At 51.4% G+C, this 23,079-nt stretch overlaps 1 protein-coding gene across 2 annotated transcripts in view; it reads right to left on the bottom strand.

The window, feature by feature from the left end:
* The window catches only part of MAP3K21 (mitogen-activated protein kinase kinase kinase 21), a 30,565-nt gene extending 10,032 nt beyond the window's left edge, over positions 1-20,533 (bottom strand). For both annotated transcript variants that reach the window (XM_080651128.1, XM_080651129.1), the window contains exons 1-4: positions 19,589-20,533; positions 5,290-5,470; positions 4,135-4,283; positions 1,833-2,008 (exon numbers count right to left, since the gene is read on the bottom strand). In XM_080651128.1, the coding sequence (XP_080507254.1) occupies positions 1,833-2,008; positions 4,135-4,283; positions 5,290-5,470; positions 19,589-20,408 (1,326 nt within the window). In that variant the 5' untranslated portion in view covers positions 20,409-20,533. The remainder of the gene's footprint in view (positions 1-1,832; positions 2,009-4,134; positions 4,284-5,289; positions 5,471-19,588) is intronic.
* Between the last annotated feature and the right edge of the window lie 2,546 nt (positions 20,534-23,079).

The following is a 23,079-nucleotide window of genomic DNA, read 5'->3' as shown; positions in this document are numbered from 1 at the left end:
GGTTACTTCCCAGGATTGCTTCACTCCTGCTGCCCGGGCTGGGGCTGGGCGTGGGGGTGGCGGCTGGAGCCACCTAGAACCACCCCTTTCCTGGTTCTAAGGCGAACGCTTCACTCTTACTCGGCATTTTACTAAGAAACAGGCTCCTTTGCCTGAGACAGTGTTTGTTCCCGGGACATTTCAGGATGCAGAGGCCAGAGAACAGAGGTCATGCGAGCCGTGTCCCCGGCCGTTCTGAATTCCTCCCAGTGCCCTTGACTCTTGTCTTTGGGACACAGCGTGTGCTCGGTGGAGATCACGGCCCCCTCCCAAGCTTTCCTCCCCGGCCCCCCCGATCACCGGCTCCCTCACTCGCAGTCCTTCGGGTCCCTTTCCTGCGGCACCCGATAAACGCGTGTCCTGGGAGCCTGCGCCTCCCTTATCCGGGCCGGACTGAGTCATTATGATGATGATGATGATTCCTGGCTCGTTTAATGGTCCTCCGTCAGCCAGGTAACACGCTCACGAGCTACGCTGCGTCCTTTTCACCCACAGCACCGAGCAAAGTGCAAGGCACAGGACGTGGGCGGCACCCCACAAAGACAGGAACGAGGCCTGAGCCACGTTTCTTCCGAGGCTCCTGCTGTGTTTTTTATTTTTATTTTTTTTAATATGTGTTGTTGATTTTCTCACAGAGAGGAAGGGAGAGGGAGAGAGAGTTAGAAACATCGATGGGAGAGAAACATCGATCAGCTGCCTCCTGCACACCTCCCACTGGGGATGTGCCCGCAACCAAGGTACATGCCCTTGACCGGAATCGAACCTGGGACCCTTCAGTCCGCAGGCCGACGCTCTATCCCAGGGGTCTTCAAACTTTTTAAACGGGGGCCAGTTCACTGTCCCTCAGACCGTTGGAGGGCCGGACTATAGTTTAAAAAAAAAAAAACTATGAACAAATTCCTATGCGCACTGTGGGCCCGGGACGAGTCGGCTGCTAAGCAGGACAGGCAGCGGCACCCCGGCGGGCCGGATCCATGTCCTCGGCGGGCCGCATGTGGCCCGCGGGCCGTAGTTTGAGGACGCCTGCTCTATCCACTGAGCCAGACCGGTGAGGGCCTGATGTGTTTTTTAAACAGGTGAGACATACCAGCAACCATTCTTATCATTATTATGGCTACTTTGGAGTTGAATTTTTGGATGCCATCGGAATGATAAATTTTTTTTTTTTTTTTTTTACAGAGAGGAAGAGAGAGGGCTAGAGAGTTACAAATATCAATGAGAGAGAAACATTGATCAGCTGCCTCCTGCACACCTCCCACTGGGAATGTGCCTGCAACCAAGGTACATGCCCTTGACCAGAATCGAACCTGGGACCTTTCAGTCTGCAGGCCGACGTTCTATTCCACTGAGCCAAACCGGTCAGGGCGGAATGATAATTTTTTAATTTTATTTTTTAACTTCACCTGAGGATATTTTTTACTGATTTTTCAGAGAGGGAAAGACAGAGAAAAATATTGACTGGTTGCTTCCTGCACGTGCCCCAACCATGGCCCAGGCTGGGGACTGGGCCTGCAAGCAAGGTACGCACCCTTGACCGGAATCGAACCTGGAATCCTTCGGTCCGCAGGCCGGCGCTCTACCCACTGAGCCAAACTGGCCAGGGCTCCTTTTTTCTTTTCCGATCACACATTTCAACAACAGCCCTGTTCTGTTTTAACTAGAAAGCAGGAATCCATAAATATGGATGTCTGGAAACATTTCAGAACAATGCCCGCGGTGGCCCGTGACTCCTGCCTCCCATCAGCTTCATACATGCACGTGTGTTAGGCCATGTTCTCGATGCATGTTCTCACCTTTTCCTTTGTTCTCAGCTCATCGAACATCTGCTGAATTTCCAGCTTCCAGTCGTCCTGCATGGAATGAAAAGACTCCTGGGGCATTTCCGTCATGACTGCCCCTTCGATCGCAGTCAGCTGCTCAAGAATTAAGGCAAACGACGGGCGGATGTGAGGGTCTGGTTGCCAGCATTCTAAAACAAACAAGAATCTCATTAATACCATCTCTCAGCAGAGTTCAGAGCAGGCGTCCTCAAACTACGGCCCGCGGGCCACATGCGGCCCGCCGAGGACATGTATCCGGCCCGCCGGGTGCCGCTGCCTGTCCTGCTTAGCAGCCGACACGTCCCGGGCCCGCAGTGCGCATAGGAATTTGTTCATAATTTTTTTTTAAACTATAGTCCAGCCCTCCAACGATCTGAGGGACAATGAACTGGCCCCCGGTTTAAAAAGTGTGAGGACCCCTGGTTCAGATGATCAGCCCCTTTGACAGTGTCTGTTGAAAAAATTTTCAAGTCCATTAATGATTTTTTTAAAGGTTGTTCTTTTTTAAAAAATATATTTTTACTGATTTCAGAGACGAAGGGAGAGGGCGAGAGGGATAGAAACATCAAATATGAGAATCATGGATCAGCTGCCTCCAGCATGCCCCCTACTGGGAATCGAGCCTGCAACCCGGGCATGTACCTTTGACTGGAATCAAACCCGGGATCCTTCAGTCCACAATCCGACGCTCTATCCATTAAGTGAAACAAGCTAGGGCTACCCTATTAATGCTTTTGAACATTCTATTTTACAGTGTCAGTGGCATTATTGATTTTTACAGAGAGGAAGGGAGAGGAAGAGAGAGTTAGAAACATCGATGAGAGAGAAACATCGATCAGCTGCCTCCTGCACACTCCCTACTGGGGATGTGCCCACAACCAAGATACATGCCCTTGGCCGGAATCGAACCTGGGACCCTTCAGTCCGCAGATAAGGCTCGTGTTGTCTATGTTACATGACATTAATATGTGGACATGTGCTCTGATGCCCGGCCATGAAGCTGCCCTGGCCGGATGACTTGCTGACAGAGAGGTCTTATAACTCAGCTCAAAAAAACCAAAGCCTCTAAAATATAACCGCACGAAAGGTTCTAAGAAACAGCCTAATCATTAAGCAGAAAGAACTTGCTGCTTACAAAAAGAGTTAGTTTTTAAGAGAGAAGCATCAAAAGGTATCAGGCCATAGAAAACCACGCTGGCTAAGACTGTAAAACGCTTTTGATCATTAGGTTCAGGGGTGCTCACACTTTTTAAACAGGGGGCCAGTTCCCTGTCCCTCAGACCGTTGGAGGGCCGGACTATAGTTTAAAAAATAAACTGAACAAATTCCTATGCGCACTGTGGGCCCGGGACGCGTCGGCTGCTAAGCAGGACAGGCAGCGGCCCCCAGCGGGCCGGATCCATGTCCTCGGCGGGCCGCATGTGGCCCGCGGGCCGTAGTTTGAGGACGCCTGGTTAGATTTACGATAGCAGGTTCGGAGCCAGCTCAACATGGTCTTTGAATTCCACGCGTGTGCGTGATGAAAACTTTACTACCGTGCAGGTGAATGTTGCACCTCCATGAGTCACTGATAAAACGGGGCTGTTTTCACATCACTTACTTCATCACAACGTGACCTAGCATCTTAGGTCAAAGACGACGTTCCTAACTCTAAAATAGCCTAGGTACTTAGAAGCCTTTGAAAATTAGAACCACAGAAATTTCTTGGTGAAAAAAAAAATACAGAATGCTTGCCCTGGCCGGTTTGGCTCAAGGGATAAAGAGCATTGGCCTATCGACCGAAAGGTTCCGGGTTCGATTCAGGTCAAGGGCACATACCTTGCTTGTAGGTTCCTCCCCGGCCTGGGCCCTGGTCTGGGCATGTGCAGGAGGCAACCAATCAATGTGTCTCTCTCACATGGATGTTTCGCTCTGTCTCTCCCTCTCCCTTCCACTCTCCCTAAAAAATTCAATGGAAAAATACCCCCAGGTGAGGATTAACAAACAAACATACATATATATATAGAGGATACAGATATAGATATAGATAGATATAGATATATAGATATAGATATAGATATAGATATAGATATAGATATAGATATATAGATATAGATATAGATAGATATAGATATAGATATAGATATATAGATATAGATATAGATATAGATATATAGATATAGATATAGATATAGATAGACAGATAAAAATAAAAAATAAAATATATATATATATGCTGTAATGAAGGATTCCCCTTCCCCCCCACAGACCCACAGGGACAGGGGTGCCCAAGTACCTTTCATGAGCTTGGCAAAGGGCTCGGGGCAGGTGGACGGAATGGGCAGGGTGAGCTTGTTGACCGCCACCCCGTAGGCCACGGCGAGACCGTCGATGCCGCGGTAAGGGACCTCCCCCGTGAGCAGCTCCCACAGCAGCACTCCGTAGCTGGAAAGCAAGGTTATCGTCAAGGTCACTGGGACACAGCTGGGGGACACAGGTGTCAGCACCCGCCTCCCGCGGCTCCCGGGGACCTGCTCTTCCTAGAAAGCGGCGGCCCTCATCCCAGGGGAGACGCTAATGTCCCAACACAGGCGTCCCCAGAAACCAGCAGAGCCTTCAGCACAGGCATCCCAGCTGCTTACTGAGGGGGAGAGCGCAGGGGCAGCAAGGACTGGACTAGGTGGGGCCAGCCCCACGCCCCACGCCCCATGCCCCACGCCGAGTAATGTGGTTGTTCTCTTTTTTCGTTTTTTCTTGTAATATATTTTTACTGATTTCAGAGAGGAAGGGAGTCGGGGTACACAAGAAACATCAGTGATGAGAGAGAATCATGGATTGGCTGCCTCCTGCACGCCCCACCCTGGGCATCCAGCCCGCAACCCGGGCATGCGCCCTGACCGGGAATCGAACCGTGACCTCCTGGTTCGACGCTCAACCACTGAGCCACGCCAGCCGCCAATTATAACCAGTTTTAATCGAACCTCCCATTTAACAACAAGGTTCTCCTATCAAATGGAAGCCATGACCATGAAAAGGTACCTGCTCCACTGTGATGATACATACGATCAAAACAATAAAACCCACCCTGGCCGGCTTGGCTCAGTGGATAGAGCATCGGCCTGTGGACTGATGGGTCCCAGGTTCAGTTCCGGTCAAGGGCACACGCCCAGGTTGTGGGCTCGATGCCCAGTGTCAGGGCATGCAGGAGGCAGCTGATCAACGATTCTCTCTCATCATGGATGTTTCTCTCTCCCTCCCTCTCCCTCTCCCTTCCTTTCTGAAATCAATAAAAAAAAATGTATTAAAAAATCAACAACTATAAAAACCCTGTCCCAAAAGGCCTCCACTACCCGCCATGCTCACAATCGCTGAGCACTTTGGGACTCATGTAAAGGACGGACCGCGACCTGTCTCTGCAGACATCCGCAAAAGCCAAGGGCCTGGGGCTCACCTCCAGATGTCACTTCCCTTGGAGAACAGGGACGACTTGATGACTTCCGGGGCCATCCAGGCGTAGGTGCCGGCCGCGCTCATCTTCGTGGTGCGGTGCCATTCCCGGGCCAGCCCGAAGTCCGTGATCTTCAGCGTCTTATTGCACATGTCATCATGCTCGATCTTCTCCAGGAGCAAAACTGAAAACAAACAGAAACAACAACAACAACAAAAAAAAAAAACAAAAAACAAAGGTCAGATATTTTCAGGATTTTTATAATTTTCTCCTGTCGCAATATTTCCCGGGCATTTTCTTTTCTTTTTTTAAATTTTATTTTTAAATATATTTTATTTATTGTTTTACAGAGAGGAAGGGAGAGGGATAGAGAGATAGAAACATCGATGAGAGAGAAACATCGATCAGCTGCCTCCTGCACGCCCCCTACTGGGGATGTGCCCGCAACCAAGGTACATGCCCTTGACCGGAATCGAACCTGGGACCCTTCAGTCTGCAGGCTGATGCTCTATCCACTGAGCCACACCGGTGAGGGCCCGGGCATTTTCAACACAATCTTCCCTAAAGTGGGGAGAATACTCGAGAATGAACTTGAGTTTTATCTTCCTGACATCACTGATATCATAACCGCTAGAGGGTCCTTGGTGCCTCAAGTTACAAGTTTTTGGAAAAAATCCACGGACATAGTTCAGCTCAGAACTCTTCCCCCCCCCCCCACCCCCCTTTTATTTCAGAGAGGAAGGGAGAGGGAGAGAGAGATAGAAACATCCATGATGAGAGAGAATCATGGATCGGCTGCCTCGTGCACACCCCACACTGGGGATGGAGCCTGCAACCCGGGCGGGTGCCCTGACCAGGAATCGAACCGTGACCTCCTGGTTCACAGGTCGACGCTCCACCACGGAGCCACGCCGGCCGGGCGTTCACAGGCATTTTAATCAGGGAACCCCACTCTCATGCTCTTGGTATGTACTCTTAATGATCTGGACTGGAGAGATAAGGAAACTGAAACCAGCCACGTGGTCATCTGACCAAGGTCCCGCAGCTGAGAAGCAGTGACGCTCAGGCAGTCTGACCCCAGGGGTCATGGTCCTAATTGTTGTCTACGTCGCTCAGCCAACGGGGTGCATCAGTTTTCACAAGAGCGTCCTCCATCCTCTGCAGAGCTCTCTCTAGTCTGGTGCCCATCTCCTCCTTTCTGATTTCCTGTCGTTGGACCATTATCCCCTGGACCATTATCTACACAGAGGCAGTGTGACGAAGGGCAGGCTTGGGGGGTGGGGTGGGGTCTATACTGCTGTCTCCTCGCTGTGTGGGAACTGTGATTGTATGTTCATCCTAAGGGAGGGAGGAGGAAATGTATATTATAGCTCCCCCAGGTCTCCCCCAATCTCACCCAACGCAGTTTCTTGTGAGTTCATGTCAGTGCTTAGAACAGTGAACGAAGTAAGCATTTTGTCAGCATTACACACACACACACACACACACACTTTTATCAAGGGGTCTGGAAGTGTTCTCAGGTCCTCATTTATTTTGTACTAGAGGCCCAGTGCACAAAATTCGTGCACGGCAGTGGGGGGGGTCCCCTCAGCCCAGCCTGCATCCTCTCCAATCCGAGACCCCTCGGGGGCTGTCCGGCAGTCGGACATCCCTCTCACAATCCGGGACCACTGGCTCCTAACTGCTCACCTGCCTGCCTGCCTGATCGCCCCTAACTGCCCTTCCCCCGCCTCCGGCTGCCTCTTGCACTGGGGATCAAGCCCGCAACCCGGGCATGTACCCTGACGGGGAAATCAAACTGTGACCTCCTGGTTCCTAGGTCGACGCTCCACCACGGAACCACGCCTTCGGGCTATGGTTTTCTCTTTAAACCAGGGAGATGTTCGAGTGAGGATTTACCATACGTCGCCAATACCGAGGACGTGCTGTCGTGTTGAATGTTTTACGTCAGAAGGCAGTGAGTGTGTTGCTTAACAGAGGGAAGCCCCGGAGAAGCCAAGGCCAAAGACAGGCAGCTCTAAACTAAGTGAAACACACACGGAAACGTGAGGACTAAAACCTAAACATGTAAAACTCACTGCATTTCTTTTGTTTTTTTTTTAATATATATTTTTATTGATTTCAGAGAGGAACAGAGAAGGAGAGAGAGATAGAAACATCAATGAGAGAGAATCATTGATCGGCTGCCTCCTGCACACCCCCTACTGGGGATCAAGCCTGCAACCCAGGCATGTCGAACCTGGACCCGGAATCGAACCTGGGACCTTTCAGTCCACAGGCTGATGCTCTATCCACTGAGCCAAGCCAGCTAGGGAAAAACTCACTGCATTTCTAAGTAAAGGTCATGGCACAGCGTCCCAGGCGCAGCCTTGGTGCCGACGGGACACCGGGCCCGCCCAAGTCCGAAGTTTCCATAGGAGCTGAGCTGCCCCCCTTCGAACCAACAGGAACCACGTTCAGGTCGCACCCCGAATGCCAGGCGTGGAGTCCCGTGAAAGGCCCATTGTCTCGGCGTCGATGCCGAGGTGTGCTGAGCAAAATTCCTGACATTCCTTATCTTTTGGGCAAAGTGACCGAAACCAAAAAAAAAAAAAAAAAAAAAAAAAAATAGCCGGCGTCCCGACAGGTAGCAGAATGGGGCAGCAGGCCAGGTTTCAGCGTCAGGACACGAGACTGGATGCCAGCTTCCGCTTCCTGCCACCGGCAGGGCGGGCAGCCCCCCAGGAGGTACACCGCGCAGGCCGGGCAGGCCAGCCTTTCTGGCCCCAGAAACAGGAGGTTCCTGTGAGAGACCCGGAGGAGTGTTCGAGCCCCAGCGAAGACTTCGGCAATCCGCCGTCACTCCCGGCTCAACCAGGAGCCACTCCATTTCCCCGCCTCCTTTGAGGTTTCAGTCGGGTATTTCCAGAATTATGGCATCTAAGGCATATATATATATATATATATATATATATATATATATAGTGTTTTTTTACAAAAGGCAATTAGAATGTCTCCATTCTATTTTCTCAACATTTATGGGATTGCTGTGTCCAAATTCCACTGGAGTCTAATGGGCTCCAGTCGATTAATCTTTAACCAGGAATATATTATCACCAAGAAAAAGCCATAAGAAAAAAAAAAAAAACAAGTTGAGAAAAGCGACAAGGAAGTGGGACATATTAACAAACACCCCCAGTCTAAGGTGTAAGGTGACTCCGTGAATTTCAACTCGGAACAACCACTTACAGCGGATAAATGCTAACTCTCCACGTTTACCAAATGGCACCAAATTTTCTTACATTTCTTCTTTTTTTTAGAAAAACAACAACATATGTTTAATATATTTTTATTGACTTCAGAGAGGAAGGGAGAGGGAGAGAGGGATAGAAACATCCATGGTGAGAGAGAATCATGGATCGGCTGCCTCCTGCACGCCCCCCACTGGGGATCGAGCCCACAACCCCAGCATGTGCCCTGACCGGGAATCAAATTGTGACCTCCTGGTTCATAGGTCGACGCTCAACCACTGAGCCACGCCAGCCGGGCAACATACAATATTATATTAGTTTCAAATGTATAACATAGTAATTAGACATTTACATAACTTACAAAGTGATCACCCCAAGTAGTCTACAATGAATGTTATTTCTTGATAACATCTTACTAAAAGGAACTGTTGTTTAGAATTCTTTTCTGAGATAATCACATTACCATATATACATAAATATATATATATACATATAGGTACATATATGTATCTGGCCCCTTGACATAAAATTAAGCCTTGTAAAATTTAAATTTGAAAGCATGTTCATTCATAGTTATTATTAACGATGGATAAGAATCACCCACTAGTGCAGGGGCGGGCAAACTTTTTGACTCGAGGGCCACAATGGGTTCTTAAACTGGACCGGAGGGCCGGAACAAAAGCATGGATGGAGTGTTTGTGTGAACTAATATAAATTCAAAGTAAAGGAGCAGAGGGGAGAGCAAGAGAACCGGATAGAACAGCCGGATCCGGCCCGCGGGCCGTAGTTTGCCCACGGCTGCACTAGTGGATTATGTGCAATGAAGATGTTTCCCCAAATGGCAGGTGATCTGCTCTTTTTCCAAGAGCTTAAAGGAAGTCCCAGGATAGACCTGGGAATGAAACAGTTACAGTAGCAATTCAGTGCTTCGTGCCTCCTCCTTGACCCTCCACTTATCACCCCCCCGCGCCCCCCCCCCCCCAGGTACCAGCAGACCTGCCAAAACACGCAGGTGGCCGCATGCCGACAGAGAACAAAGCCCGGGACTGTTTCCTGGTCCCGCTGCCTGGCCCTATCCAGCAAGCCAGCCAAACGGCCAGGACCCTGCCCCGCCCTGGGTGAGTACATATGTGATCACAGGGCACAGCCTCCCGCAGAAGGACTAATGATAATGTTCCTAGGTTAGAAAGCATCCTGGACAGCGTTCAGGGATCAGTGAATCCACACTCTGGAAATCAGGGAATATTTAAAGCACTCAAAGTGAGCACGGCCGGCGTGGCTCGGTGGTTGAGCGTTGACCTATGAACCAGGAGGTCACGGTTCGATTCCCTGTCAGGGCACAGGCCCGGGTTGCAGGCTGGATCCCCAGTTGGCGGGGGCGGGGACGTGCAGGAGGCGGCCGATCCGTGATTCTCTCTCATCACTGATGTTATCTCTCTCTCCCTCTCCCTTCCTCCCTGAAATGAATAAAAAAAAATATATTTTTTAAATAAAGCACTCAAAGTGTTTCTAAGCAATATATAAAAATGAGTATATTGTCACCAGCTTGCATGTAGATTGTCTTACAGTTTATTAAATGTTTTGACATATGCTGGGAGTCAGCAAACTGTGTCTCCTGGGCCAAATCCAGTCCAATGCCTGTTTTGTAAATAAAGTTTTATTGGGACACAGACACACTCATTTGTTTACATACTATCTTTTTAATATATATATATATATATTAAATATATATATATTAAATATATATATATATTTAAATCTATTTCAGAGAGGAAGGGAGAGGAAGATAGAAACATCAATGATGAGAGAGAATCACTGATCGGCTGCCTCCTGCACGCCCCGGACTGGGGATGGAGCCCGCATCCAGGGCATGTGCCCTGACCGGGAATCGAACCGTGACCTCCTGGTTCACGGAACGACACTCAACCACTGAGCCGCGGTGGCTGGGCAGGTCATTATTCTCTAACTCCGGTGAACCGGAGGGAGAAAGTGCCCCAAGTTAAATCTCCCTAAATAAACAGCGACTGTAAAAAGTGGACCCGGTCGTAAATGATAAACAACTTACGTCAAACCGACGCGTAAGGATTTTATATTGGATTCCCGCCCCACTGCTAATCTAGGCTGGTCGAGTCATACCGCCAATGACCCCACGCTTGGATTTCTCCTCTTTGTTGATGTTGATCTTTCGCCGATCTGACCACTTTCCCCCTTAAAACCTTCCCTGGCTCACTCTTGCCCTCAGAGAGCGGACACATCTTTGCACGAATCGAGGCCGTCCCTGTCTGGCACAGGATAAATGCCTACTTCCTGCCCACAAATTCCTTGTCTACCTTTCATCCCGGCCACACCCAGCTACTCCCCGTTCCCTAGAAAAGCCCTATGCACCATCCGGCTGGTGTGGCTCAGAGGTTGAGCGTCGACCTAGGAACCAGGAGGTCACGGTTCGATTCCCAGTCAGGGCACGTGCCCAGGTTGTGGGCTCGATGCCCCATGTGGGGCGTGCAGGAGGCAGCCGGTCCATGATTCACTCTCATCACTGATGTTTCTATCTCCCTTCCTATCTTAAATCTGTAAAAATGTATAGATTTGCCCTGGATGGTTTGGCTCAAGTGCATAGAGCGTCGGTCTGCAGACTAAAAGGTCCCAGGTTCGATGCGGGTCGAGGGCATGTACCTTGGTTGCGGGCACATCCCCAGTGGGGGCATATGCAGGAGGCAGCTGATCAATGTTTCTCTCTCATCGATGTTTCTAGCTCTCTATCCCTCTCCCTCCCTCTCTGTAAAAATCAATGGAATATATTTTTAAAAATGTATAGATTTAAAGAAAAAAAGAATTCATGCCAGTATTGACCCAACTGCCTTCGAAAGGTTAAGGAAACATGACACAGATTTTTTTTTCTACAGGACTCTGTCTGTCTCCAAGAGGGGGACTCGGTAGACAGATCAGAAATCAAGAAATTCCGGTTCAAGGAGGTTATATAACCTCTCAAGGTCACACAGCTCGGAAATGACGCCACCAATATTCAAACACGGGTCTGAGTGACTTCCAGTAACTGCACTCTTCGGGAAAACCAATGCTCTTTCCAGTAACCGAGCCTTCTGGAAAAGTTCACCGTGTCCCCGCTGCGTGAGGCCAGGCCTGACGGACAGCCTTCTGGACCGAGGGAGGCCTCCCTCCCCGCTCGCCTTGTGACTGCGAAAATGTCCACTAGAGAGTAAGTTTGGCCCGCCTGGCCTGGCTCCGTGGTTGAATGTCGACCTAGGAACCAGGAGGTCACGAGTTTGATTCCTGGTCAAGGGGCACATGCCCGGGTTGCGGGCTTGATTCCCAGTAGGGGGCGTGCAGGAGGCAGCCGATCCATGATTCTCTCTTTTTTTTTTTTTTTTTTTTTTAAATATATTTTATTGATATTTCACAGAAAGGAAGGGAGAGGGATAGAAAGCTAGAAACATCGATGAGAGAGAAACATCGATCAGCTGCCTCCTGCACACCTCCCACTGAGGATGTGCCCGCAGCCAAGGTACATGCCCTTGACCGGAATCGAACCCGGGACCTTTCAGTCCGCAGGCCGACGCTCTATCCATTGAGCCAAACCGGTTTCGGCCCATGATTCTCTCTTATCATAGATGTTCCCCTCTCTCCCTCTCCCTTCCTCTCTGAAATTAATAAAAATATATTTAAAAACAAAACACAACAAACCCACAAAGTTTGCATAATCCACAGCTACATAACTGCTCCCTCACCACTTAAAACATGCGAAGTGGCCTATTTATTTAATATACAAGCAGGAAGGTGGTAGGGGGAGATGGGGTGACCCTCTGTGATCGCGGTTCTTCTAAAAACCTATTATTGCCAGCTGGTGTGGCTCAGTGGATTGAGCGTCGTCCCATAGACCAAGAGGTCCCGGTTTTGATTCCCAGTCAGGGCACATGCCCAGGTTGCATGCTTGATCTCCAGTAGCGGGTATGGGGGAGGCAGCTGATCAATGACACATCAGATGTTTCTATCGCTCCCTCTCCCTTCCTATCTAAAAAATCAATACAGCCCTAGCCGGCTCCGTGGATAGAGCGTCGGCCCGCGGACTGAAGGGTCGCGGGTTTGATTCCATCAGCGGCATATACCTGGGTTACAGGCTCGATCCCCAGTCGGGGGCGTGCAGGAGGCAGCTGATCAATGATTCTCTGTTATCACTGATGTTTCTATCTCTCTCTCCCTCTCCCTTCCTCTCTGAAATCAATAAAAATATATATTTTTTAAAAAAATAGCCCTAGCTGGTTTGGCTCAGTTGGATAGAGCGTCGGCCTGCGGACTAAAGGGTCCCAGGTTCGATTCTGGCCAAGGGCACATGCCTGGGTTGTGGGCTCGATCCCCCAAAGTAGGGGGGCGTGCAGGAGACAGCCAGTCAGTGATTCTCTCTCATCATTGATGTTTCTCTCTATCTCTCTCCCTTCCTCTCTGTAATTAATAAAATATATATATATATATATATATATTTTTTTTTAAATATATTTTATTGATTTTTTGCAGAGAGGAAGGGAGAGGGATAGAGAGTTAGAAACACTGATGGGAGAGAAACATCGATCAGCTGCCTCCTGCACACCTCTTACTGGGGATGTGCCCGCAACCAAGGTACATGCCCTTGACTGGAATTGAACCTGGGACCCCTCAGTCCGCAGGCCGACGCTCTATCCACTGAGCCAAACCGGTCAAGGCTAAAAAATATATATTAATAAATAAATAAATAAATAAATAAATAAATAAATAAATATCAATACAAACATATTTTTAAAAACAAACACAAAAACCTTGCCCTTGAGCTGATTCCGTTCCAGAAGCAGATTCGCTCTCTGGAACCGTTGAGATACTGGGTTGCTCTGCCCGTGCCCTTAGAACACGAAGTGGGCACGGGGGCATGAAGCTACACGCTGGGGGGCGGGGGGGGGACGGCGGCGGGGGGGGGGAGGGGCAGAGGGAGAAGGAAGACGATGCCAGTCTGCTAACTGATCCGAGCTTAATTAATAGCTCCACCAAGTCACTCTTAAAAGCTTCCGCGACACCTGAGAGATTACGTTTGCTATAATTTTCTCAAATAGTTCCTTTATTTACATTGTATTCATGAGAAAAGGCAAAAAATTTAGATTCCCTTTGTAGTTTGGGTTGTTTGTGTGTGTGTGTGTGTGTGAGAGAGAGAGAGAGCTCTAAATTGCATTTCATAATAAATATCTATTTAGAGACGGTAGATGCTCTGGGAGATAATAATATAGATAACAGTGATTCCCAGAACGCTAAAATACGCAGAATAAAAACTGCTTCATCGTTGGAAGAAAAAATAGTAAAAGTCAGCAGCTACCGAAATGTGGGGCTCCGTTTCTCAGGGAATGCTCACTTTCTGCTTTTCAGAGGGAAGGTGGAACCCACTCAGCAACATTTAACAATCGTAACAGTAAGGAACCAACGCGAGGCCGTGCCGTCTTCTCTCCACCCCGCATCGTGCCGACGTAAACACAGCACGTCGGGACATCCTAATCATTCCAACCATCCTCAGCGGGTGCCATCGTGTGCGATTTCACCTTCCTTCTTCCCTGGGAGCTTCCTGGAAACCATTGCCACGGCTGTCTCCCTCGGCCACGCCAACACCTGCTCTGGCCCGGACGGCCTCAGCGGCCTTCAGTGTATGCTCTGGCCTGGACCACCTCGGTGGCCTTCAATGTATGCTCTGGCCCGGACCACCTCGGCGGCCTTCAATGTATGCTCTGGCCCGGACCACCTCGGCGGCCTTCAATGTATGCTCTGGCCCGGACCACCTCGGCGGCCTTCAATGTATGCTCTGGCCTGGACCGCCTCGGTGGCCTTCAATGTATGCTCTGGCCTGGACCACCTCGGCGGCCTTCAATGTATGTTCTGGCCCGGACCACCTCGGTGGCCTTCAATGTATGCTCTGGCCCGGACCACCTCGGCGGCCTTCAATGTATGCTCTGGCCCGGACCACCTCGGCGGCCTTCAATGTATGCTCTGGCCCGGACCACCTCGGCGGCCTTCAATGTATGCTCTGGCCTGGACCACCTCGGCGGCCTTCAATGTATGCTCTGGCCCGGACCACCTCGGCGGCCTTCAATGTATGCTCTGGCCTGGACCACCTCGGCGGCCTTCAGTGTATGCTCTGGCCTGGACCACCTCGGTGGCCTTCAGTGTATGCTTTGGCCTGGACCACCTCGGCGGCCTTCACTCAGGCCAATTCCCAGTCTGTCTGTCCTTCAGAGCGGCTAGAGTAATTCTGTCAACACAGAAATCAGATCCCACGCTCCAGCTCCCCTCCTCCTCCCCCTCCCCCTCCCTCCCTCTTCCTCCTTCTCTCCCTCCCCCTCTCTCCTTCCTCCTTCCCCTCCTCTCCATTCTCCTCCTTCTCCTCCCCCTCCTCCCACCCCTCCCCCTCTTCCCACTCCTCCCCCTCCCCCTCCTCTCCCTCCCCTCCCCCTTCTCCTCATACACCAGGCTCCCACCCTGGACCAGCGCTCAGGAAGGCCCTCAGGTGCTGCGTGCTGACTTGTCCCGCCCTCTCCACTCCCAACCTCGACGCCACCTTCTCCCGGGCTCAGCTCTCTCTGCCTGGATCTCGGCTGGACTCCTGCCTCCTCCTGGTCCACCTCTCTGTCTGGGCAACATCTTCAGAGTCGTCTCCCTGGAGCTCCATCCTGCACCCGTCCCTCTGCCCCCACCACGCTCTCTTCTCTACGTTTTCTCAAAAAAGTTTTTATTTTTATTGATTTCAGAGCGGAAGGGAGAGGGAGAGAGAGACAGAAACATCCATGATGAGAGAGAATCACTGATCGGCTGCCTCCTGCACACCCCACACTGGGGATCTAGCCCGCAACTGGGTTATGTGCCCCAACCTGGAATTGAACCCTGACCTCCAGGTTCATAGGTCGACACTCAACCACGGAGCCACGCCGGCCGGGCACGGCCTAGCATATTTTAACAACATAAACTCTGCTTAAAACTTGCTAATTTGGCTCCACGCGCAATCTCTCACTCTCTGTTAGAAAAGGGACAGAGGTGCCCTAACCGGTTTGACTCTGTGGATAGAGCATCGGCCTGCGGACTCAAGGGTCCCAGGTTCGATTCCGGTCAAGGGCATGTACCTTGGTTGCGGGCACATCCCCAGTAGGGGGCGTGCAGGAGGCAGCTGATGGATGTTTCTCTCATTGATGTTTCTAACTCTCTATCCCTCTCCCTTCCTCTCTGTAAAAAAAAAAATCAATAAAAAATATATTTAAAAAAAAAAAAAGGAAAGGGACAGAGGTGCCTGTACCATCTCAATATCCGAGCTATTATTTCAACATAAACATGGTCTCAAGCGCGAGGACACCACTGAAGAAGACCGAGGGGGAAAAGAGGAAAGAACATCTGCCCATAGCAGCACCTTCCGCCGACAAATCTAAACATTTGTTTTCAACAACAGTTTCCCCTCGCTTTGTTCCGAGGAGTCTTAACACCGCCTCTTCACTCCCCGAGCGGACTACAGAATGAACTAGAAAAAAATTCAATATTGATTTTGAAAGCCTTGTTTACCCTCTCCTTAACTCCCTCCCACCATGAGCAAACAACCAATCAAGTCAAACAAAACATTCTGTAATAGGACAAGAAGTGACGGCTGCCCCCAACATAAGAACGTGCCGAAGCATATCTGTGTTTTTCCTCGACCAAGGTCCCCCCACAGGATAGACAAGGTCCCAGGCACTGTGATTTGCACATCGGAGGCCCTGTTCAACATGTTCAGGTCACAGTCATTCGAGAGCTATAATAATGGCCACATTGTACCCAACATTTGGCCAGGCTAGTGACCGAGCCACTTAGGTCTTTTTAAACGTGCACACATTGAACACAAAGGCAACCCTGCCGGACAATGCCAGAAATGAAAATGCACCCGAAACCGGTTTGGCTCAGTGGATAGAGCGTCGGCCTGCGGACTGAAGGGTCCCGGGTTCGATTCCGGTCAAGGGCACGTACCTTGGTTGCGGGCACATCCCCAGTGGGAGGTGTGCAGGAGGCAGCTGATCGATGTTTCTCTCTCATTGATGTTTCTAGCTCTCTATCCCTCTCCCTTCCTTCTGTGAAATATCAATAAAATACATTAAAAAAAAAAAATGCTCCGGGAAGTTTGGCGATTTATCTTGACGGTGGAAAAGTCTTTCAGAAACCAAGTTGCAGCATATAATCACCTTCAAACGACATAATACCGACCATGGACCCCGAAGTAGATGGCTCCCCCGTACGAGTTGTGCCAGTGTGAATAAAAACCATTTCGCCACGGTTATTATTCCAATGGGGTCATGTTATTCTTTTTACCATTTAATAGTATTAGTTCTTGAAAAGTTTTTCCTTTAGCCCCAGCCGGTGTGGCTCAGTGGTTGAGCATCAGCCTATGATCCAGGAGGTCAGGGCACATGCCGGGGTTGCAGGCTCCATCCCCAGTGGGGGGCGTGCAGGAGGCAGCCGATCCATGATTCTCGCTCATCATTGATGTTTTTCTCTCTCTCTCCCTCTCTGAAATCAATCAAAATACTTTTTATTTTATTTTAAAAAATATATATTTTAGCTCCAGCTGGTTTGGCCCAGTGGATAGAGTGTCGGCCTGTGGACCAAAGGGTCCTGGGTTCGATTCCAGTTGCGGGCTCGTCCCTGGCCCCGGCCCTGGTCGGGGCTTATGCGGGAGGCAACCAATCGATGTGTTTGTCTCACATCGATGTTTCTCTCTGTCTTTCCTTCTTTCTTCCACTCTCTCTAAAAATCAATGGAAAAATATCCTCAAGGTGAAGATTAACAAAAATAAAAAATTTAAAATGTATGTATATTTTAAAAATAAACAACAACAACAAAAAATGTACGTGAGGACAAATATGTGATACCTTAATCAATAAAGAAATTAATAAAAAAATAAAAATAATAAAAAAAATAATAGCAAAAAAAAAAAATGGACGATGTCTACTATACACAGGGCCAACGGTAAGTAATTCTGGCGCCCTTCATGTGGCCTCTGTCATTCTCTGATATACACAACCACCAGAGCCACTTTTCTCTGCCCTATTTTGTTAGACTTTGCTCTTGTCACTTGAGCAATCTAAACTACAAGATTGGGGGGGGGGGGGGTGGCGGTGAGTGGGAGTCATAAAATAAAACCTCAGAGAGATTATTCGATGCTTACATGTAGCCACCAACCCTGGAATTAGGTATAACTCCCATCATCAAAATGCTACGCAGTCGTTTTCACGGAAACGTCGGGGCTGAAGGATTCTGAATGGAAAAAACATCGACACGAACACACAACACGCGTGTCGTTTCTCCTTGTCACTCTTCTTTCCGCAACTTGGAGGAGGACAGAGTTTCCAGTTGAGTTAGCTCCCGTCCTAGCAGGTTTTTCAAGGTTGGGACGCACGCAGCTGTGGCCGGCCAATGCCAGTTCTGACAGCATCCTCTAATCTGTCTTAAGATTTCATCTCATCCTAAGAATACTGAGTGATTTCCCATCTCGAAGAACCGACGGAAGACAGCAACTCTATTAGCTCTTTTTTTTTTTTTTTTTTTTTGTCATCCTCAGCTAAGGACATTTTTCCATTGAATTTTAGAGAGAGTGGAAGGGAGGGGGAGAGACAGAGAGAGAAGCATCGATGTGAGAGAGACACATGGATTGCTTGCCTCCCGCATGCACCCCGACCAGGGGCAGGGATCAAGCTTGCAACCGAGGTATGTGCCCTTGACCGGAATCGAACCCGGGACCCTTCCAGTCCGCAGGCCTATCCACTGAGACAGACCTGGCTAGGGCTGTTAGCTCTTTTAGATGGTGAAATGGAATCGAATTTGCGTTCAGTTCAACTGCCAGTTCTCTATGGACGTGGGGAAAATGGACCCAGATTTAGAAAGTAAAAGCATACAGGCCGGGTCTTCAGCATTGGGAGCTGCTGTGCGAGGACAATGAACTCGCCCTTCGTCCAACCCACACGTGCACCGTGCGGCAAACTGGTGTTTTTTCCCGGACGCTCAATTCGACCCAACCAATAAGAAAACCACACTTCACGTGCACAGGCAGCCGCCGAAGAGAAAACCGGAAACTTCAGAGGCCAGAAGGCATTTCAAGCGGGAGAAGAGCGACCTCAATGCCCACTTGGGAAACCGAGGGGAGAGCCAGTTCCATGAGGGCCGCTGGGCCAGACGGAGGGCCAAGGTTCCGCAAAATCCCAGGAAGGCCTGGGCTTGCAAAGTTCTGCCCCAACGATCGAAACGGCCTTGTACCTAAAGGCCAAACAGCACCATCAAGTTTCCAGAAGATCCAGCCCTAATTGGTTTGGCTCAGTGGATAGAGTGTCGGCCTGCGGACTCAAGGGTCCCGGGTTCAATTCCGGTCAAGGGCATGTACCTTGGTTGCCGGACACATACCCAGTAGGAGGTGTGCAGGAGGCAGCTGATCCATGTTTCTCTCTCATTGATGTTTCTAACTCTCTGCCCCTCTCCCTTCCTCTCTGTAAAACGTCAATAAAATATATTTAAAAAAATAAAAAGTTTCCAGAAGATCCAGATATGGTACACGTGATAAGTGTGCAAGCAGGTCTGATGCGCATTTTTATTTTAAAAAATATATATATTGTTGATTTCAGAGAGGAAGGGAGAGGGAAAGAGATAGAAACATCAGTGATGAGAGAGAATCATGGATCGGTTGCCTCCTGCACGTCCCACCCTGGGGATCCACCCTGCAATCCCAGGCATGTGTCCTGACTGGGAATTGAACTGTGACCTCCTGGTCCAGCCGGGCTGATGTGCATTTTTAAAAAGGCACCCAAAGCAAAAGGCAAGGTAAGTGTGTCACCTGCCCCAAAGCAGGTCACCTAAGGTCTAGCAGCTGGACCTCTGAGTCCTGGAAGCCCTGCCCAGGAGGTGCTGCTGGCAGCCAAGCTCCTCCCCCGCCCCCTCCACCTGGCACGGGGCCTGGGGAGGCCCGCCCAGCTCGGACACTCGGGTGGGCCGCGTGGGGCATGGCTTCGTACCCAGTCCTCCCCCTGCCCCCAAACCGCCCCACTTACTGTTGCTGGACTTGAGGTCCCGGTGCAGGATGGGCACCACGGCCTCCTCGTGCAGGTAGAGCATCCCGCGCGCGATCTGCACCGCCCAGTTGACCAGCACGTGCGGGGGGATGCGGCGCGCACGGCGGGGGCCGGGGGCGCGCGGCTCCGGGGCGGCGTTGGCGGCGGCCAGCGCGCGGTTGAGCGCCCCGCCGCGGGCGAACTCGAGCACCAGGCAGAGGTGCGGCTGCCGCAGGCACACGCCGCGCAGCTCGATGATGTTGGGGTGCCGCAGCCTGGCGAACAGGCGTGCCTCGCGCCGCACGCTTTCGGCCGCCGCCGCCGCGTCCTGTTCGGGGTCGCGGCGCGCCGCCTTCACCGCCACCTCCTGGCCCTGCCAGGTGGCCCGGTACACCTGCCCGAAGCCGCCCGCGCCTATCAGCTCCTTCAGCTCCAGCCGCTCGAAGTCGACGTGCACGGGCGAGCCGGGCCGCGGCGGCGGCGGGAGGGCGGGCGGGGGCGCGGGCAGCGCGGCCGGGGCGCACGGCGCCACGTAGTTGGCGGGGAAGATGCCCAGGCGCCGCTGCACCTGGCCGGCCCACCAGCCCTCGTCGCCCGACACGGCGGCGTCCTGGGACAGCACCTCCACCAGCTGCCCGCGCCGCAGGCTCAGCTCGTCCTCGCCCCGCGCCTCGTAGTCGTACAGCGCGGCCCACAGCCCCGTGCCCGCCGAGGCCGAGCCGCCCGAGGAGGCGGACGACGACGACGCGGAGCCGGCTGGGGCACCGTGGTCCGGGGATCCCGGCCGGTCGGCCACGCCCTCGGCGCCCGGCAAGGCCATCGGGGGCGGCCGCGAGGGCGCGGGCGGCGGGCTCAGCCTCCGGGGCGGCCGCGGGCGCGCATCATCCGGCGGGGTGGCCGCCGCGCCCCGGGAAGACAGGGAGCAGGGATCGGGACTCGGAGACGGCAGGGGATCGCGGGCCCACGCGGGGACCCCGGCCTCAGCCACCGCTCCTCCTCGGCCGCCTCTGCTGCCGCAGCGGTCCCCGCGCCCGCGGGCGCCGTCGCTCCATGGTGGCGCTGGGCCTGCGGCGGGCCTGCCGCTCCCTCGCCCTTGCCGCCGCCTGCGCCCGCCCCTCAGGACCCGCCCCCTCTCCTGCCGGACCCGCCCGCAGCACCGGGCCGGTCACACCCCCTCCGGGCCCGCCCCCAGCGCCGGGACCGCCACGCCCACTCCGGGCGCCGGAGCCACCCCACCGGAGGTGCAATACCAACTCGGGACTCCGGTGCGCCGCGCCCACGTGGCCAGGAGGCAGAGCCAACCGATGGCACCGAAATGTTGCGGGAAAGTTTAAAGGAAGCCTACGGCGGGGCTCTGGGAGTCCACTGGTCCCTAAGAAGCAGTGGCGGGAGGGCGTCCCCTGAGGGTGGGTGGCACTGCCTTCCCAGTGCGCGCTGCTGAGCAAACCGGAGCGGGTGTGCCCGGCCGCGCGCATTGGAGCCACCAGGTAGCCAGACCGACTAGATTACCGAGCAGCGCGCTTTACGGATCAGAGATCGTTACTCCCCGCGTTTGTCTTTACTGTTTATGCATATGGACGGCAGGCGTGGCTCCGTGGTTGAGCATCGGCCTATGAACCAGGAGGTCACGGTTCAATTCCTAGTCTGGGCACATGCCCGGGTTACGGGCTCCATCCCCCATGTGGGGCGTGCAGGAGGCAGTGATCCATGATTCTCTCTCATCATTGATGTTTCTCTCTCTCTCTCTTCCTCTCTGAAATCAATAAAAGTATTTATTTTATTTCATTTTTTAAAGAGAGAGAATAAAGTTCCAGGGCAGAAGAATAAGCCAAGTGTCCTGGACTCAAAGCGAAGGAGCCATTTATTATGCCTCCGGTCGCTAGGGGGTGCTGCGTGCGTCACTGGAGATGGGTGTGACTGGGACTCAGAAAAGGGGGCATTCTAGGCAGCGTGGGCAAAGGCAGGGGATGCCATCAGTGGTGGCCCAGGGAACTGCTGGAGGTCTGGAGGCTCCTGCGGCAGGGGAGGCTGGAAAGGTAGAAGAGAGACAATTACAAAAACTCTAAAGAAATGAGTCGGTAGGAGGCCAGGGTTTCCTGAAGTGTGGGTTCTTTACTACTGCTAACAGTGAGTCACAGAAAGAGAAATGTATTATCTTTACCGTTTCTTTGGATCTTTTAAGTTATACCATGTAGTAGCTGTGTGACCTTGAGCAAGTTACTTTACTTCTCTGTGGCTCAGTCTCCTCATCTGTAAAGTGGGAATAATAATAAATAGTGTGACGCCCAGCCGGGTGTAGCTCAGCGGTTGAGCGTTGACCCAGGAACCAGGAGGTCACCGGTTGGATTCCCGGTCAGGGCATGTGCCCAGGTTGCCGGCTCGGTCCCCAGTGGGGGGCATGCAGGAGGCAGCCAATCAATGATTCTCTCTCATCATTGATGTTTCTATCTCTTTCTCCCTCTCACTTCCTCTCTGAAATCAATAAAAATATTTAAAATAATAATAAATAGTGTGAACGTCATAGGGCAGTTGGGAAAACTGAATTAATACATGTCAAGGCTTGGGAAGGTGCTTAGCAGGTAATAAAAAAATCAATAAAAACATTTTTTTCAAAAACAAGTGTGCATAGCATTAAAAGAGAGAGAGAGAGAGAGAGAGAGAGAGAGAGAGAGAGAGATGGTCCTAGCCAGTTTGGCTCAGTGGATAAAGCGTCAGCCTGTGGACTGAAGGGTCCCAGGTTTGATTCCAGTCAAGGGCACATGCCCAGGTTGCCGGCTCGATCCCCAGTAGGGGGTGTGCAGGAGGCAGCCGATCAATGATTCTCTATCATCATTGATGTTTCTCTCTCTTTCTCCTCCCTTCCTCTCTGAGATCAATAAAAATATATTTTAAAAAATAAAGATGTGGGTGAAGTGAAGAATAACAGCGACTGATGACACAGCAACAATAAGTTAACACTTGGCGGCACCGATTGTACTGTGGCAGCTTTGAATTCAGTCTGTGTGTCAGGTTGCTGTTTATCTTCAGAGTTCCTGCTGGCTTTCAGCGCTGGACAGCATAATCGTGAGTTTCAGAATTTCTGTAACTTTAATCAGTGGACAAGACTGGAGATTTGCCTGTCCATGTTTCCCGTTACAGATGACGGCCAGGGCTGCTCGCAGGGACAATGAGCTGCTTCAGGGAATAATATAACAATGTAAATATCTGAGCGCTCCAAGAAGGCCAAGGTCCTGTTTACACCCTTGAAGATAGGCCTCCTGAAGTAAAGGCACAGAGCCATGACCTTGGACCCGAGATAGGAAGGTTGCTTTTCCACGTTGGATTGCCATTTTTGTACATTTTGTCCTAATCCCATTCGGTTTTATCTGTCGTTGACTGGACTCTTTTCAAATCCAATGCCTAATTCTTCAGGCCCTGCTAGACATATTAAACAGAGGACACAGGACAGAGATGCTTAGCCCTGGCTGGTTTGGCTCAGGGGATAGAGCGTT

This window comes from Plecotus auritus (assembly GCF_963455305.1).
Source record: "Plecotus auritus genome assembly, chromosome: 14".
Lineage (NCBI taxonomy): Eukaryota > Metazoa > Chordata > Mammalia > Chiroptera > Vespertilionidae > Plecotus > Plecotus auritus.
Note: the sequence above shows the minus strand (reverse complement) of the source record. Positions and strands in the feature narration are given on the sequence as shown.